The sequence below is a fragment of the Globicephala melas genome, chromosome 6 (assembly GCF_963455315.2).
Source record: "Globicephala melas chromosome 6, mGloMel1.2, whole genome shotgun sequence".
NCBI lineage: Eukaryota > Metazoa > Chordata > Mammalia > Artiodactyla > Delphinidae > Globicephala > Globicephala melas.
This window is the reverse complement of record NC_083319.1, coordinates 51,413,900-51,431,083: the sequence shown is the minus strand read 5'-3', so window position 1 is coordinate 51,431,083 and position 17,184 is coordinate 51,413,900. Positions and strand designations below refer to the sequence as shown.

Genomic DNA, 17,184 nt, shown 5'->3' with positions numbered 1-17,184 from the left:
GAATGGGAGAAAATATTTGCAAACGAAGCAATTGACAAAGGATTAATCTCCAAAATATACAAAGCAGCTTATGCAGCTCAATATCAAAAAAACGATTCAGTCAAAAAATGGGCAGAAGACCTAAACAGACATTTCTCCAAAGAAGACATACAGATTTCCAACAAACACATGAAAAGATGCTCAACATCACTATTCATTAGAGAAACGCAAATCAAAACCACAATGAAATATCACCTCACACCAGTCAGAAGGGCCCTCATCACCAAATCTACAAACAATAAATGCTGGAGAGGGTGTGGAGAAAAGGGAAACCTCCTGCACTGTTGGTGGGAATGAAAATTGATACAACCACTATGGAGAACAGTATGGAGGTTACTTAAAAAACTAAAAATAGAACTACCATATGACCCAACTACTGGGCATATACCCTGAGAGAACCATAATTCAAAAAGATACATGTACCACAATGTTCACTGCAGCGCTCTTTACAATAGCCAGGACATGGAACCAACCTAAATGTCCATCAACAGATGAATGGATAAAGAAGATGTGGCACATATATTCAATGGAATATTACTTAGCTGTAAAAAGGAACGAAATTGACTTACTTGTAATGAGGCGGATGGACCTAGAATGTGTCATACAGAGTGAAGTAAGTCAGAAAGAGAAAAACAAATACTGTATGCTCACGCACAAATATGGAATCTAAGAAAACGGTACTGGTGAACCCAGTGGTAGGGCAGGAATAAAGACACAGACGTAGAGAATGGACTTGAGGACATAGGGGGATAGGGGAAGCTGGGACAAAGTGAGACAGTAGCACTGACATATATACACTACCACATGTAAAATGGATGGCTAGTGGGAAGCTGCTGCGTAGCACAGGGAAATCAGCTCAATGCTTTGTGATGACCTAGAGGGGTGGGATAGGGAGGGTGGGAGGAGATATGGGGATATATGTATACATATAGCTGATTCATTTTGTTGTACAGCAGAAACTAATACAACATTTTAAAGCAATTATACTCCAATAAAGATATTAAAAAAACCCACAACCAATATGGCACCAGCACCAAGTCAACTGTCTCTGCCATGGATATGACAGCCATCTCCAAAATCCCTACTCTACTGATTAAAAAGAGGGAATAGGCAGAAAAACAACACATCTCAGGCCAGAAGTCCAACTGATAAGGAAGTACAGAATAGAAAAGGAGGAATTTAAAGAATTAAAGAAAGCCTACATTCAATTATTAAATATACCTTCAGCTAAACAAACAAACAAACAAGCAAACAAAAAACCCAAAAGTATTGGGGCTTGTTATACTACCTAATCAACAAGTACCTCTTTTAGGTGCTAGCTACACTGGATTCGCATGAGAGAATCTTGGGAGAAAAGTTTTGTACATCATCTATCAAGCTCTTAAGTGAGCCTGTTTTTCCACAGTTGTCTTGGAAGATTCCAGAAAGATCTATAAGGGTTCCTAACAATCTCCTTATTAGGTTGACGACACTTCCAAAGTAATCATTCTAAGTTCAGGATAAAAGGTAGATTAAAAAAAGCAAGTTATCTTGAGTTCAATAAATCTTACTTGAAATTTATGAGTCTGCAGTAGGATGCTGTTAGGCAAGTCTTATTCCAAAAAGGCCATGTTTTAAAAATTATGTTGGAAACTTTTGCAAATGGGTGCTGAGAAGAGATGTCCTTTTCATGGCTCAGTACCTATGTTGTACTAATATATTTATGATGTACAGCAGTCTCAGCTAATGTCCAAATACCCAAATCAGAAAGGGTGGTGGCCCATGCTGTGGAGGAAGCTAGGGGAGCTGTGGCACTGTTCAGTTTCATGGGGTGTCTGTGGCCCTCCCAACCGAGCCCAGGCCTCAGAACCAAGACAACAGGACGCGTTTTTGCCCTAGTCAAGTTTTGTAATTAGACATTGGTGTGTACATCATCGTTTGCTGAGTTTAATAGTTTATTTCTTTAAAAAGTTGTCATCGATGAAGTTTCCCTTCCTTATTTTGTTTGAATATAATTTATTAGTGCTTCATATGGGGACACATTATGGACTAAACTCCATTAACTATTTTATGGGAGACTTCTGAAAAATACCTGCTTATTCTAAAACGTTACCATTTAGCAATACTCAAAATAGCGTACCTTTCCACCATCACTTTCTTTGATAACCATGTAGGGTTCTGCACAGTCTCCAATCTCTCCCTGCTGAAGGACTTTTTCAATCTACCAACAAAAATAATATTAAAACAAAGCATGTGAATTACATTTGTATAATGGAATCTATGCAACCATCAAAATAGTGTCTTATGACAATATTTGATGACATCAGATGTCCATAATATATGTTTTTTGATTTAAAAAATTAGTACGAAGAGTATTACACAGTTTTGTAAAAAAAATCATAAAGGCATATTAAAAGGACGATAGATACACAGCAAATGTTAATAGTAGTTATCTTTGTATGGTGGGATTATGTACTGTCTTTATTTTCTTCCTATTGCTTACGTGTATTTTCTGTTTTTAAACAATAAACATGTATTATGCCTACAATAAAAAATACAATAAAAGTTATTTTTTAATACAAAACCCACGAGACATATGTAGGATGTTAATAGCTCATTTTGTTTATTATTGCTTACAACGTAAAAAAAGAGATATGACCTCTGTGAAAGTCAGGTTGGGGACTAAAACCTTCCACAAAATGAATAAATGAACAGAATAAATTATCTGTAATTGTCTCCCTTGTATTTCCTATTACGGCTGCTTCTCTGGACTTAACAGACTTGGAAAGGAACTTGAAAGCAGTAGGATGGTACAGCTTTTCACTTTGCTAACTGGCTGGTAATATGAATTACTACTGTCAAGCATCATCTTCCATCTTGCTGCAAGTGAAGGACCTGGCTGGCCATAAATCTAGGCACCAAGTTTAAGAGAAAAAAAAGCAGAAATTTAAAATTGTCTAACCCTCTGCTCAAAGAAAATTTAATTTAACTTATGTGTGGAAGAGAAAAACAAATGGATTTAGTCCCATTAGTCTGTGTTAGTAGTTGAGATAATCCTTGAAGAAGAAGTTTGGGTCAACATATCCTAAAAGGCACACATTCTTAACAGGCACTATCAATTAGGCACCAAGTATTTAACCAGAAATACCCAAGTGATGGAGGGTGATTCATGGAGTTTCAAAGGAAATGGCATGGGGCTGCTCAACGAACATCTGTCTCAAGGAGACTGCAAGCATTAAGTCTCTCGTCTCACAGAGGAACTTAAAAACCCCTTCCCACTGCCATAGCCTGAAGATGAGGCTGATCCTCCTGAGAGATGCACCAGGTTGAGGCCATGGACACGTAACACTCGAGGTAGAAACTAACCCATTTTCCTGTTAGTCAGCGATCATTCACCTATTCATTTGTTTAGAAAACATTTGTTGAGTCCTTTCTGTAGGGTAGCTGTTGGGGAGACAAGGTGGTGAACATGACAGGCCTGGTCCCTATCCTCCTGAAATTGATGGTCGGGAGTTTATACAGCAAATTGGAAAGAAGCTAATTTTTCCATGAGGTCAGTGGACAGAAGTGTGGTCTTTAAAATGAACTTTGAACCGAGATAAAGAACCTTCTGATTAGAATCCTGAAGCGAAGAATGGGAATGCCATGACTTTGCATCTAGAGCATGGAACCCACAGGAGAGGGATCTCCAGAATTTGGAAGGAGGATCCAGATTCGACCAGATGAGCAGATACGATTCCCTTCACCGAGTTGGACAAGGCTAACTTCAGGTACTTTGCGAGAAGGAGCTGCCGGCTGCTATGAGAGCCTACTATGCGGTCCTTCAGCACTGATACGTAAAAGAAACGCCTCAGTCCTCGTAACCATGGCAGGCAGGGGAAAGGGGCATATCAGAATTGCCTGGGAATTTCTTTAAGGTAAAGAGGCTACCCTCAGCCCTATTTAGAGGGAAAGAAGCAACAACTGTGGTATTACAATAAAGAAAAACAAATCAGAGGCAAACCAGGGACTGTCTTACTGAGTAGATTTAAATTTCTTAACTCTATCCAGACAATTTAGAGAATGTTTATCACTGCCAAATGAATGCATTTATACATCTGAAAATTTTGGAATATACTTAGTAATAGTCACCCATAGGTAACCACTGATATTTAGCAGACTACCATGGGTTACCCAAAATAAAGTCATCCACTGAGAACTGGAATTGGAAATAAAATTTGGATCTATGGAACTGGTATTGACTTCTTTGATTTCCCAGGCTGGAGTGAATTTTAAAAGTAACTGCAGGCTGCTACAGTTTGCTAGAGTGGACTTTAAGCTAATTTTCCTGTATGTCTAAGTAATATTGCAATGAAAAGGACACACATTAAGTTTGACAACAAGAGATGTGTCTTTTTAGCAATAGAATTTTAACTCTGTTTTCCAGAAACTTCAACAAGTTCCCTTCAAGCTATAATGACCTTTCAGAATTTTTGTAAAACGGTGTAAAGGGAGCTAGAATGGAAGGACATCTGCCTCTTGTTAAGTGACCTCCACATCACCTGAAGTTTTTGGAACCTGTATGCTACTCTCATGGGATCATGGGGGAATCAATGAGATTATGGACATAAAACACTGTGCTAACTAGAAAATGTCCCAATCCTAGAATGCTGGGTGTACATGAAATTAAAACAACAGGACTTTTTTTTAATTTGAGGGTAAAGAGTCAATGAGACGAATTATTTGGCTTAAAGTAGATAAAATACTCAATGTTTGCTGTTAACTTCTAACCAGCCATTTTGGTGTGTAGAGAAAGTCTCTGGTTTTCTTACATCAGCAAAGAGTACAATCTAGAATGAAAGGTCTTTCCACTCAGAACTGCCCACAGATTTTGACTCTCGCTAGACACACTCAGTCTGTGAGATGGTGATGAATAAGGGAGAGTGAAGCTTGGACACTATAACCCACACCTCAAACTGTCAGAGCCTGGATTTTTGGACATTTAACTCTGGGTCTTTAGAAAAATGTGAACATGATTAGGAGACTCTACCTGAGATTTTTCTCCACAGCAGCATCCCAGAGCTGGATAGCTGAGGGTGTTTTCCTTGTTAGAAGGAAGGGTGTCTATACATGCCAGACTTTATTCTGTAATCACAACTACTCACTGAGGGAGGTGTTATGATCTCCACTTTACAGATGAAGAAACTAAGTCTCAGAAAGGTCAGGTAATTGCCCAAAGTCATATAGCTACTAAGTTGCAAAGCCAGGACTCAAACCTAGGACCGTTTGACTCCAAAACACATAGTCATTCTAGTACCCAACACAATTTGCTCGTAAAGGAAAAGGAGTAAAGTTGAGAGGGAAACAAAGCGAATCTCACAGAGGACATGTAATATTTTCTGATACCTCTTTCACTCTAAACATGCACTGGAAGTAATGCAACAATGAGAACATCAGACTGTGCCAATCAGATTGTGTTGAACTACCTTGACTACTAGGTAGATGTCCGAGGATGGATAGGTGACTGAGAATACCGCAGATCTTGCCTGACTGGACGTGGCAACAGAGGGCGTGTGAGCACGCAGAAATCCTTTGAATTGGTCAGAGTTCAGGTCACAGTGAAAATTTTCTGAGATCTGTAAATGAGTGGCAAAATGAAAAATGAGTTATACGTATTGTTCTCATGGTCTAAACATGTTAAAAAAAAAAGTGGAAAAGACAAACCCACCAGGTTTCACCAAACAAATAAGTATAACCATAGACATGGTTTATGACTAGCAGCTGCTGGAAAATCTGATACGTATTTTGTCACAGTCTCTAGATATTTCTGAGTCATTTGAGAGATGTTCTTTGAAACATTAAAATTTGTATCAACCCACCAGTATCTCCTGAATTTCAGTGATGTGCTAGGTACTGCATTGAAGAAAAGCAAGGCATTACTTTGGCTCTCAATTAGTTTACCATCGAGAATGAGGGAAAAGGCAAATGCATACTAACTACAGTAAGAGCAAAATATAAGTGACCACACTCCTACAAAAAAGCGCTGTGGAAGTTCCCGAGGGTGAGAGGTCACATCCAGTTGGGGGGGATGGGGAATGCTTTCCATGGGGGAGGCATGTGAGATGGACAGGCCTTGGAAGAAGGTTCCGCCAAGCAGAGCTGGAGGGGGACTGTGTACCAGGGAGAGAGTGCAGCACAGATATCTCAGAGGCTGTAACACGGGGAGTGACTTTAGTTCACATCAAGGAGCCTGGCTTGACTCTGCCTAGGCTCTCGAGGGAAAGAAAGCAGATGAGAGCCATCCTGAAGAAAGCCGGGCATGGAAGCTGAAGAGTTTGCTTTCGATGTTGCAGGTAGTGAGTATCCATTACAGATTTCGAGCAACAGCATGTCACGATGAAGGCTCCTGAGCTCAGCGGTGCGGCGTTACTTAAGAACCGCTGTAGAGTTGGGTTTCCCCTTCACCACTAATAGATTTACAGCCAGGAAGCGGCTCCCGGGCAGAGACTACATTTGCCAGCCTCCCCTGCAGAGTTAGGAGTGAGCGCGTGACTAGATTCTTTCCAGCGAATTGTGAGCACAAGTGATGATGTGTCTAACTTCCAGGCTCCAACACCACCCCACACCCCCACCATCTTTCCCCCTTTTTCCGGGGGCCGTAGCGGCAGTGACAAGAGTGACTGGGGAGGGCATATACTGAAGATGTATGGAGGAGACACTGCCACTTGGGTTCCCGAATGCCTGAGTGGAGGAGACCACTGTTGACCCCGCACCTCCCTACTCTGGATTGTTAAGAGACAAAGGCAGAAAATTCTCCTTCTTCTAGCCAAGGGTTCTCCATATGTGGCCCCCTGACCAGCAGCTTCAGCATCACCTGGGGACCTGTTCGAAATGCAAATTCTTAGGCCCCATCCAGATTTACTGAATCAGAAACTCTGGGGGTGGGCCCACCATCTCTTTTAACAAGCCCTCCGGGTGATTCTGCCTGTGCAAATCTGAGCTTTAAACCACTGTAAACCATTTAAACCACTTAAACCATTAAACCATTCAGCTTTAAACCACTGAATGTGTGTGGGGGAGGTCTTCTTGTTTTAGCCGTTTACCTGCCCTGATCAATACAAATCTTAGTGACCATTAATATTTATTCAAAATATACACACTTCCTTAGCTACTGAATGGTTATGGGTAGAGGGGCAGAAACGTCTCCTCTGGTTTTGCTATTTGTGCCCTCCTCTAGGAGTTACAAAACGACAAAACATGAAGACATTCATGGAGAAATCTTTTCAATTAAAAGCACAATATACTTGGTGAGGTCTCTACCTGATGGCAAATTTAGACTTTCATTGCACAAGATGCCTTCCATTCATGATAAGCCTGTCTCACAATGCAAAAAACTCCCCAACTGAGGAAACATTACATGCACTGGGCTTGTTATAGCCATGTTTACATTGCTTTGTTTTATGTGTAACCCCATATGTCACTATTTCACTTCTCTATCTCAGCCAGGCTACCACCTCCAGCCCACTTTCTCGTAAAGGTTCTTCAAAGAACATAAATTCCCAGGTCACTTCTTTAAAAACTGCAAAGGCAACAGAACTGGACATATCAAAGGTCATTTGCTTTCAAATCTGATGTGGTTTTCCTACATAGAAGTGAGATTTAAAAACATGAACCCCAAGACAACGAACAACATGCAATGCCCTCAGGGTTGGGCTATTTTTTGCTGTCTTACCTTTTTCCTTTCTTTAACATCGTAGAGGGCAATGCTGGCAAACAGAGGCTCAATTTCAATCTCAAACCTGTCAGAGAAAGAGAGAAAAACATATAGTTTTAACTTAGATAATTCTGAATTTTCTGAAAGTGCCTGGATACATAATCTGGTTAAAAATGTAAGTTGTTTTCAGAAGTATTTGGGTAGCTCTATGCATGTGAGAATCACACTGGAATGTTAATGGAGAAATATGGGAGGTTCATGGAAAATTCCTAATCATTTGAGATCATGGTGGATGGTACGTTCTCCCCAAAAGTGCTTGCTGGTGACCCTGCAACAGAGAGCGGGTGGAACAGATCCTTGGTCTGATCCAGTACGGCGCTTCTTACCACTGTAGCTGCTGTGTTCTCAGAGGATTGAGTCTCTGTCTTAGCTAAAGGTCTTGTTTATAGTTTACAGATCACTGCTAGACTAGAAAGCTCTATTATTCAATTTTAAGGGCTGGGGCTTTTCAGCTAGTACAAAAAAAAAAGTTCAGTTGCTTTTCTTTAGGTTAGGTTATGATGTGTGTGAATATCTGGCCCTTCCTAACTCCACTGCCAGGGCAGCTGCTGACCTCAGGTGGAGGGAGGGGATTGAGCACTGCTGATAAACACCGAGGTGTGTGGATCCAATGAGAGCTGGAAATACGGCCCTAATTGCCAATTCCCCCAGAAATGGTGGGTTTGAAGAGAGGGCATCCCCAAAGCATAATCCTGCCACACGTTATAGGATGCACATGGAGCAGAGATGTTCACCTTCCAAACTTCCCAGGTTAACAATCCATGATACTGCCGCTAAGAGCCCTAGTAGTCAGGCCCTGGATCACCGTTATGGCAGAAGTCAGGTAAATTAGGTCAAATTTTGTTTCAAGGCATATGTGAGAGGATGGCCTTATCACTGGATAGCTTTGTGTAAAAAGAGGACTTTTGAAGAAGAATATTTGGGCAGAGGTAACCACAGACAAGAGTGAGTCGGTCAAATGGCACTTTTGGAAATGAGGCAGTAAGGCATGATGGCAAAGGAGGGCACTGAGTCAGACAGACCTGGGCTCTGTTCCCTCTCCCACTGCCTGCTAACTCTGGGATCTTAATCAGGTTACTTACTTTTCCCAGTTGCATTTATTTATCTGTAACATGATGAAAGGACATCTGCTCTTCCCATTTCCTAGGACTGTTGTAAGCATTGTGAAAGATAATGTGTGTGAATATGCTTTATAAACAATGTCAAGGAACACCATTATCCACAGTAGCCAGAAGGTGGAAGCAAACTCAGGTGTCCACCAAGGGATGAATGGATCAATAGAATGTGGTATAGGCATACAATGGCATATTATTCAGTCTTGAAAAGAAAGGAAATTCTGACACATCCTACCATATGGAAAAATGTTGAAGACACTGTGTAAGTGAAATAAACCAGTCACAAGAGGACACGCATTATATAATTCCACTTTTATGAGGGAATGGTGGGAGAGAGAAATGGGAATTATTGTTTAGTGGGTACAAAATTCCAATTTGGGAAGGTGAAAAGAGTTCTGGAGATGGATGGTGGTGACAGGTGTACACCAGTGTGAATGTACTTAATGCCACTGAAACACCACTCAAAATGGTTGTGATGGCAAATTTTACATTATGCATATTTTACCACAAATAAAATTTAACATTATCATTAAATTTTTACTGTTCATATTTAAACATTCTAGGTTTACCTATAAGAACTTGCTTTCTTTTATCCAGTTTATTTAAAGTAGTGAAAGACAGGATGATCTCTTTGGTTCATCTCCCCTATTGCAGGCATATGTTGGTATGAATACTATTTAAGATACTGGTGGAGTAGGTCAAGTATACGTTGAGCAAACACTGCGATTCTACTTAATTTCTGCTTTGGCAGTTTTGGGGAAAAATAACTAGAAACTACACTTCACAATTTTCATCAAGAGAAATCCAAGTGACTCAATTTGTTTTTTTAATAAAATTACATGACTATCTTAGTGACCATGTGTTCCCACCTGTGAGAAGAGCTACCATTTATTTATGGAAAACATCTAGGAGACTTAGTGTCATGCATCACAGGGAAGAATTCCTCCAATCCCAAAGGGCATAGTTGCTGTGTCGGATGAGCTTCCTGTGGTGGGTGGGTGAGTGCCTCAGACAATAGGGTGGATTTCCTGAACAATGAATGCAGAGGGGGACCGATCAGCCACTTCCACTCAGTCCTCCTGCTGAAGGGCTAGGAGGTTCCCCCTTCCGGGTCAGCTCGCAAGGGCTAGAGTTTGCCTTTCCGTACCCGTTGCTTGATACAGAGCTCACTTATTGGCTGCTCATCTCCGAGTACAGGACAAAACGTCCGAACTCCTCCCCCCATCCTACTGGTAAAACTGGCTTAAGGAGGGTGTTACAACATCAAGAGATCTCCACACCTGTGTAAGCAGTCATGCTGGCTTGTGTTCTGAGCAGAGAATTCGGGAGGCTCCGCAACAGAATCAGAAATTTCTGGCACATGGGAACTTTGAGATCTGGTCTCACTACTTCAATTACAAGAACTCAAAATCCCAGAGACGTCCCCAGGGCTGAAACATAGTCTTGAATCCAGAATCCAAAGGCTCTAATTGCAAACCAGGTGCTGCCTAAGGGGTCCATGAATTGACGTCAAGAGATGGATGACCTTCCTAATAGGGTATGAAAAAATGTTATGCTTATGAACTTTTGCCTTGGTAGAGCATTCACAACTTAATATCTTCAAAAGAGCCTAGGAAGAAGGGGAAGAACTAATTCTCTAAAGCAGCAGTCTGCAAAGAGGAAAGGGAGGCAGGCAAGCACTCCAGGGGGTAGGCAAGACAACCCACTGGCATGCAGGAAGAAAATACTATCATTTATTTTTATTTATTGAGTTCATCCTTCAAAATGCCTCATTTATGTATGTTTTATAATATATATAACATTTAATAAACAAGTACAAAATGAATACACACATGCAGAGGATGTGTGACTTCTAAATACAATAAAAAAATATGGAAACAATTGCTTTAAAGCAAATGCGGCCCATGAGATGAATCCAGATTTCAGACATGTTCTTTTTGAAATGTGTGGCACTTAAGAAGGAAATGAGAAAATAGTTAAGAAGTCAGGAAATTATGCAGAAAAAATCTGGATTTCTAGCTTCTCTTAAAAAAAAAATCAGACAATTGACCAAAATGGGCTTGTTTACTTGGATGGCAAGAATTGGCCCTAGTTAGTAGTGGGTGCCCCGTTGAGATAGTTTGCTGCAGTCCCCACTACTCTATATTGTCCACTGGCACTGAGACTGAATTTTAGTTGCATTTTTCATTGTGTTTTAACAGTGGTGTGCTGGTAAATGTTTAACAAACAAGCCTCTAAAAAAAAAAAAAAGGCTCTAATTTGTAGCATTTTCTGAGTTCAGTGTTGTAAATATTTTCACCATGGCCAATTTCAAGCTACCAACGTGACTTCACTGAATAAAGAGTTGGGAAGAGAAGTATGCAATCAGCTCTCAGGAGTTAGAGTGGACTCCAGCACGCCAGTGGCTTTTACTGTTATTTTTCTTAATGTAGGCCACTTCACTCAATTAATTACCTACGTGCCTAACCTTAGTGTTTTGCCTTCCCTGTCAAAGAAGAATGACTGTCAAAGGCTTGGCAGGATTAGAATCTGGGACTAGCTGACTTCAAACTCTGCTCTTTCTACTACCTCACAGGGCATTGTTAAAAGTGTGTTGGGGGTCCTCCCCGATTCAAGCTCTGAGGGTAAAGACACAGTCTGTATTTGAAAGGCAAGACAGATCTCAATGTAGTGATTAGTGTCTGCTCATACTTACTTCAGGGTCAGCAACTTGACCAATATTCTGTTGCCCAGATGTTCCTTAGGACAGTCTGGTACCGGACGTATTTCCACAGCATCCTCCTATTGTTAATCACATTGTAAAAGAAATCAGTAGTGAATTCCCATGAAGAGTTCCAGTTGAAGTTAACTCGGGGAAGGGAAGGCTGCTAGCCACCATGCAAGACAGCTTGCATTTGCTTTATTTCTAATTGCAGAATAACACATTGACTTTTACAAGACAGTTTATTATCCAACCCCTATGCTTCAAAGTCAGCATTTACAGCCAACATTTTCTCCTTTCAGAAAGCCAAGCATTTAAGACAAAGAGACCGAGGGAGGAAGGAAGGAAATGTGAACATGGATATGGCTTAGTAACATCCACCAGATGGCAATGCAAAATCTTACACCTATTGTTGACTTTTTTTTTTGGCCGGTTCTAAGGACACAGAATATTTCTCCTGCCAAAGGCTTTACTAGTAAATATGTGAGTTTCAGATTTGAGATCTGAGTCAGAACAGTTCACCTGAGGCTATAAACCATTAAAACTATAATACAGTGTCTTTCTCGGTTTACTGTTTTCTTAAACAGATGACAGAGATTTGGGGTTGAATTTGTAGGTTCTAAATAGACGTGTCCAGCTAGAACTTGCTAAAGTTCTAAGTATAGAGAAGCTTAGTAATGACAAATTTAAGAGATACGTCTGTCTATTTTACTACATAGGGACCAAGGGACTTAAAGGGAAGTATCAAGTTCCTGTTGTAACTTTTAACATTCAAATGTGAACTATCACAGTATCTTAAGTATAGTCATGCATGCAAAGATCAACAGTGCCAGTTTCCCTGAGAACTTTAATTCTTGCTCTTGTAGTAAGCTATACAAACTCTGATGAGTGGTCTGCAGCTCACAAGGGTACAACGAATAGAGCCATGTCTAATTGTATTTTCCTGGGCTATAAATGATATCCCAAATACCCCACAACAACCAGAAGAATTTTAAAATTCTGTTCTGATGCCTACACTGAGCTGAAGTTGAGAGACTTCAGCTCAGTGTAGGCATCAGAACAGAATTTTCAGGGTGATCAGAACAGACACATCTGAAAGGGAAGGGGCCCCTTATTGGGAAACAACCTCACCGTAAAGACATTCATCGGTTTCCAAGACTCCCTTTGGTCTGGATTCAGAACTTTGGGATCCTTTTTAAAAAGCTTTTCACTTGGAAAATTGTAAACATATACAAAGGTAGAGAGAAGAACGTAACAAACCACATTTACCTATCACCTAGCTTTAACAATTTCGACTCATGGGCAACTTGGTTTCATCTATACTCCCTCTTACTATCTTACTACCCCATTCAGTGTTGGAAGCTTAGAAGCAAGGCCCCACCTATCATATATTTTCATCTGTGAATATTTCAGTACAGATCTCTAAAAGATAAGGACTCTTTAAAAACACGTACCATAATACTATTATTACTTTTTAAAAATTAAAAATAATTTCCTATTGTCACGAAATACGTAGTCAGTTCCAAACTTCCCCAGCTGTCTCAGTTTTTTTTACAGTTAGTTTGTTAATTCAGGTTCCAAACAAAGTCTACATATTCATATGTTTCCTAACTCTAATCTATATGAATTTCTTGCACCTTTACGGTTATCTGAAATGAGAATGAATTGCCAATAAAGCAGAAGAGGAAATGTGAAGTTGTACTGGATACCCGTTGTTTTCCTCTTCCTGGGAGGAAACAGATATTTACAACGAGAGAGAGAGAAAGAGAGAGAGGGAGAAAGGCAGAGAGAGAGAGAGATCATAAGAGAGAAAGGGATATATGAGAGATGATGCTCTTCCATCAGCTGACCCAAGGATCCTGAGGCCAACTCTACATCTGCCTACTTGTGATTTCATTATGTGAGCCAATAAGTCCCTACCTTTTTTCCAAAATTGGTTTTTACTTGGGTCCCATTACTTGCAACCAAAAGAGTCCAATGCAAACTCCTCTACGATTTGGAGTATAGTGGCACCCTTCTTGTTGATCAACACATAGGATGCCTTTTACAGAATCAGAGTGAATCAGGGAAAAAACTCACCTCATAGAAGCTTGGTGGTTGAATTCTACTTTTGCCTCCCCTGTATACTCAGTCATAATTTGGATGTAAGAGTTCACCTCTCTTCCAACTTTGTTTCATCGGGAAATAAAGTGATAATAATATAAAATAATTTCACTAATGTGGTGTCAAAAAATTCAGCACTTGTAATCATTTCATGGTAGGCCAGAAAGTTACCCTTTTTTCTACAGGACTTTCTCTGGAGAAAGTACAAGTTACAAGAACAGATGCAATTTCTGTGTGTACAACTCCAACACATTAAAGGGCTGGTATAGAAGCCCTCTAACATTTTAGACTTAGCAATTTCCAAATAACCTATACACAATCACAAAGCATTCCTCTCCACTTAGTATGGCAGGCCCCATTAGGACATCTGCTAGATCATAACTTTTAGTCTCAATTGAGTTTCTGCATTGTTTAAAGACCATAAAACAAAATTCCTTCAAAATAGTCTATGATTCATCCTTGTAATCAAGCCTGGATATCCTCCCATTTAATCTCATGAAGGAGACTTTAATGAGCTGATGTCTCACTGGAAGTCTTCTCCTCACCCTTTAACTGTTTTCTCTCTACTGGTGTCCATTTGGGATCTTTATTACCTTTTGGCACCTCCATCATGGAATTGGGAGGAAGAAGAATGCAAGTGAAGGTCATATCAGTCAGATATAATATTTTTTGACAAAGTTGGTAAGAAGTTTTAAAGCTGTAGATGGAAACTGAAAAGTTACAAGATGTGATTGTTTATGTCATCTTTGGATTTCCATTAGGTGTGCTAATATACCAGGTAGCCATATATAGATAAATAAACAGTTAAACATAAAATTTGGAGTTAATGAGTTTGGATTCCCCATTCTATAATTCAATTTACCTGCTGTATCTTGAACAAGTTATTTAACCTCTCTGATTCTTACTTTGTAATCTGAATATGGAGATGATAACACTGCCCACATAATTCATACTTATTTTTAATCTGCCTCATTCAGAAGAGGATTCGAGGCCCCTGACAATTAAAAAAAAGGATCTGAGGCCATTGCAAATAAAATAAATAGACGAGAAAACCAAGGTGGTTGGAAAATAAGGATGAGAAAAAAAGAAAGCTGAAGTAAATTCAGGACACCAATAAGTAAGCCACCAGATTTAGTAGAGGTGAACAGAAATTTGACTCCAAGTAACGAATTCTGTGGAGCTGATTACAAGATGTGACAATCTCTAAGCATACACGTTTTCTCAGTGGGAGCATAATTCTTCTTTGTCTGAAGGCTTGAGGGACCATTTTTTTTAGATCCTCTTTGAGGCAGGTGCTGCATGATGAGTAGGTCAATATCCTCAATAATATTTGCACAGTGGACATATCATATCAAATAACTGCTGTTTCCCTTATTGTCTTTTTTTGCTGACTACTAGTAAGCTCATCGAAGGGCAAATAAGCAAACAATACACAGGGGTGGGGGATTCACAAGGTGTGAGAATGAGGCTCCCTGATGGTTTTGATTGATCCTAAGATCTCATTTCAAATACACAGAGGCATGGAAGGATGGCATATCTTTTATGCAAAATTTCCCTAAATCTTATTTCTTGCAACTCAGCTTTTAATAAAATTTGGACAGCAAAGATATATTGTGGTAATCCGTTTCTGGCAAGACGCAGAAATGAAGATATTCTGACATGCAGAACGGGAGACTATGAGCCTCTTATAAAGGAGCCTGAACGGGCCTGAATAACGGTCATCTGCCATCCCATCCAAAGTGCCCCCAGGAGCGACCACAGGCAAAGCCTAAATCGAGTTGTTTCAGGTCAGCTCCACTATACAGAGTAGACAATCAAGATCTGGGTGTTCTATGCATTGGGAACACGGCTATGATTATTTTCGACTGGAATGTTTTCACAGCAGGTCTCTCTGGTTGTTCACAGAGACCATCCAACAAAAACCAGAAAATCTTAACAAAGCACTAACGAGCATCAAGGATTAAGTAATACATGTATTGATAGATTAGCCGCAAAACACACCTTCAAGTAACTCAATGGTTTGACTGGCTGAGTGGGCTGACTGCATGTAGACCCTTGGAATGTTTTGAGGATTAAATGAGACAGTATCAGTGAAAGTGTTTTGTAAAGCGCTATGAAAATCCTAGTTGTTATTAAGGAACCTCGTCTGTATGATTGATCAATAATTTGCTCTGCTGTTACACAGGCTTGCCTTAGTGAAAAGAACAGCCCAGAAATCACAGAAGTAAGCATCCTGACATTACTATACAGTAATGACAAACAATAATATTTTCCTGGAGGCTCCCTGTGTCTTCACTGAAATTCTCCAGCATAAAGATGGTCACACCCACCTCATCCACTGACGGGTAAAGGGCAAAGAGCTCCGCCTGCCGATTGGTCCTCCGGGCCTCCTCATTCTGCTTCTCAAAGTCCTCGGCACTCACTTGTTGCACGAGGTTTTTCAGCCGCAAATCAGGCTGCAGGCTGCGGAGGTCAAAGTCACAGGCAGTGATGGGGCCTTTCCCAGATACATCGCACAGCACGTTCAAGTGGCAGGGGCCTGCCTGTGAAAAAAGACGTGTCTTGGTGAGAGAGATCGTGGGTCTAAAATGAGAACTAAAGGGTCTGGAATGTCTCAAGACTGCTCCAATGTGAGATTGCAGAGTTGGACCTCAAAGAATTTCTGACAAGAATCACATCATAGCTTCCTGGACTGGGTATCCTAAAATTAAATGTATCCTTCCTGCCTGGAAGCAGGTAATTAACTCATCAGATGTAGATACACCTGTTCTTGAGGAAAAGTTTGAAAACAGTTCTGTATTGCTGTTAGTTTGGGGCATGTTCTTTTCTGGAGATTGGGAGCCAAACCTCTTATGAACCCTACTCATGTCTTGTGCTCAACCAGAACAGAACTGGAATAAGGTGTTTAAAAAAAGCAGAGACTGGACTGGGGAATAAAGGGACCTCATCCTAATCCCAACTCCAGAGCTTGGCTTTCGAAACTGGAAAATGAGACGATCTGTGAGAAGCCTTCCAAATTAAATTTTATATAAACTCCAAAGCTGAATAGTATGTTTCCGAAGACAGAGATGTGGGCATGGGAATACTTTCCTACAGGACTGTAGTAAACAGTTACAGGAATAAACACCAGGAAAAAAAAAAAAAAGAGTGTTTGCTATTCCAGCAGTATTCACTCAGCTGCAGTGTGTTTGAAAAAAACTGTCTTATTTCAGTCACAAAGCGGCCACTTCATTCCACTATAAATGTCCTGGAAATTGGGAAATGGATACCTAACTACAGACTTAGCAAAAAACATACAATCATAATCAAGAATATGTTGTAAGAATAATGGATGGATCTGTTATAAACACCTGTAAAATTTACAGTAAAATGTTATTCTCAAAGTACTATTAATGGACATACTACTGTACAATATCTCCATAATACATATTTTTGGTGACATCTGTCTACCTCATAAAAGTGTTACTCCCCTAGATCATAAATTTTATCTAAAC

The 17,184-nt window shown here is 40.2% G+C and overlaps 1 protein-coding gene across 3 annotated transcripts in view; it reads right to left on the bottom strand.

Moving 5' to 3' along the window:
* Positions 1-17,184, bottom strand: part of DOCK8 (dedicator of cytokinesis 8) — a 220,844-nt gene that overhangs the window by 117,209 nt on the left and 86,451 nt on the right. For all 3 annotated transcript variants that reach the window (XM_060300871.1, XM_030877059.3, XM_030877061.2), the window contains 5 exons: positions 16,021-16,233; positions 11,582-11,667; positions 7,730-7,796; positions 5,484-5,633; positions 2,159-2,239 (listed from right to left, as the gene is read on the bottom strand). In XM_060300871.1, the coding sequence (XP_060156854.1) occupies positions 2,159-2,239; positions 5,484-5,633; positions 7,730-7,796; positions 11,582-11,667; positions 16,021-16,233 (597 nt within the window). The remainder of the gene's footprint in view (positions 1-2,158; positions 2,240-5,483; positions 5,634-7,729; positions 7,797-11,581; positions 11,668-16,020; positions 16,234-17,184) is intronic.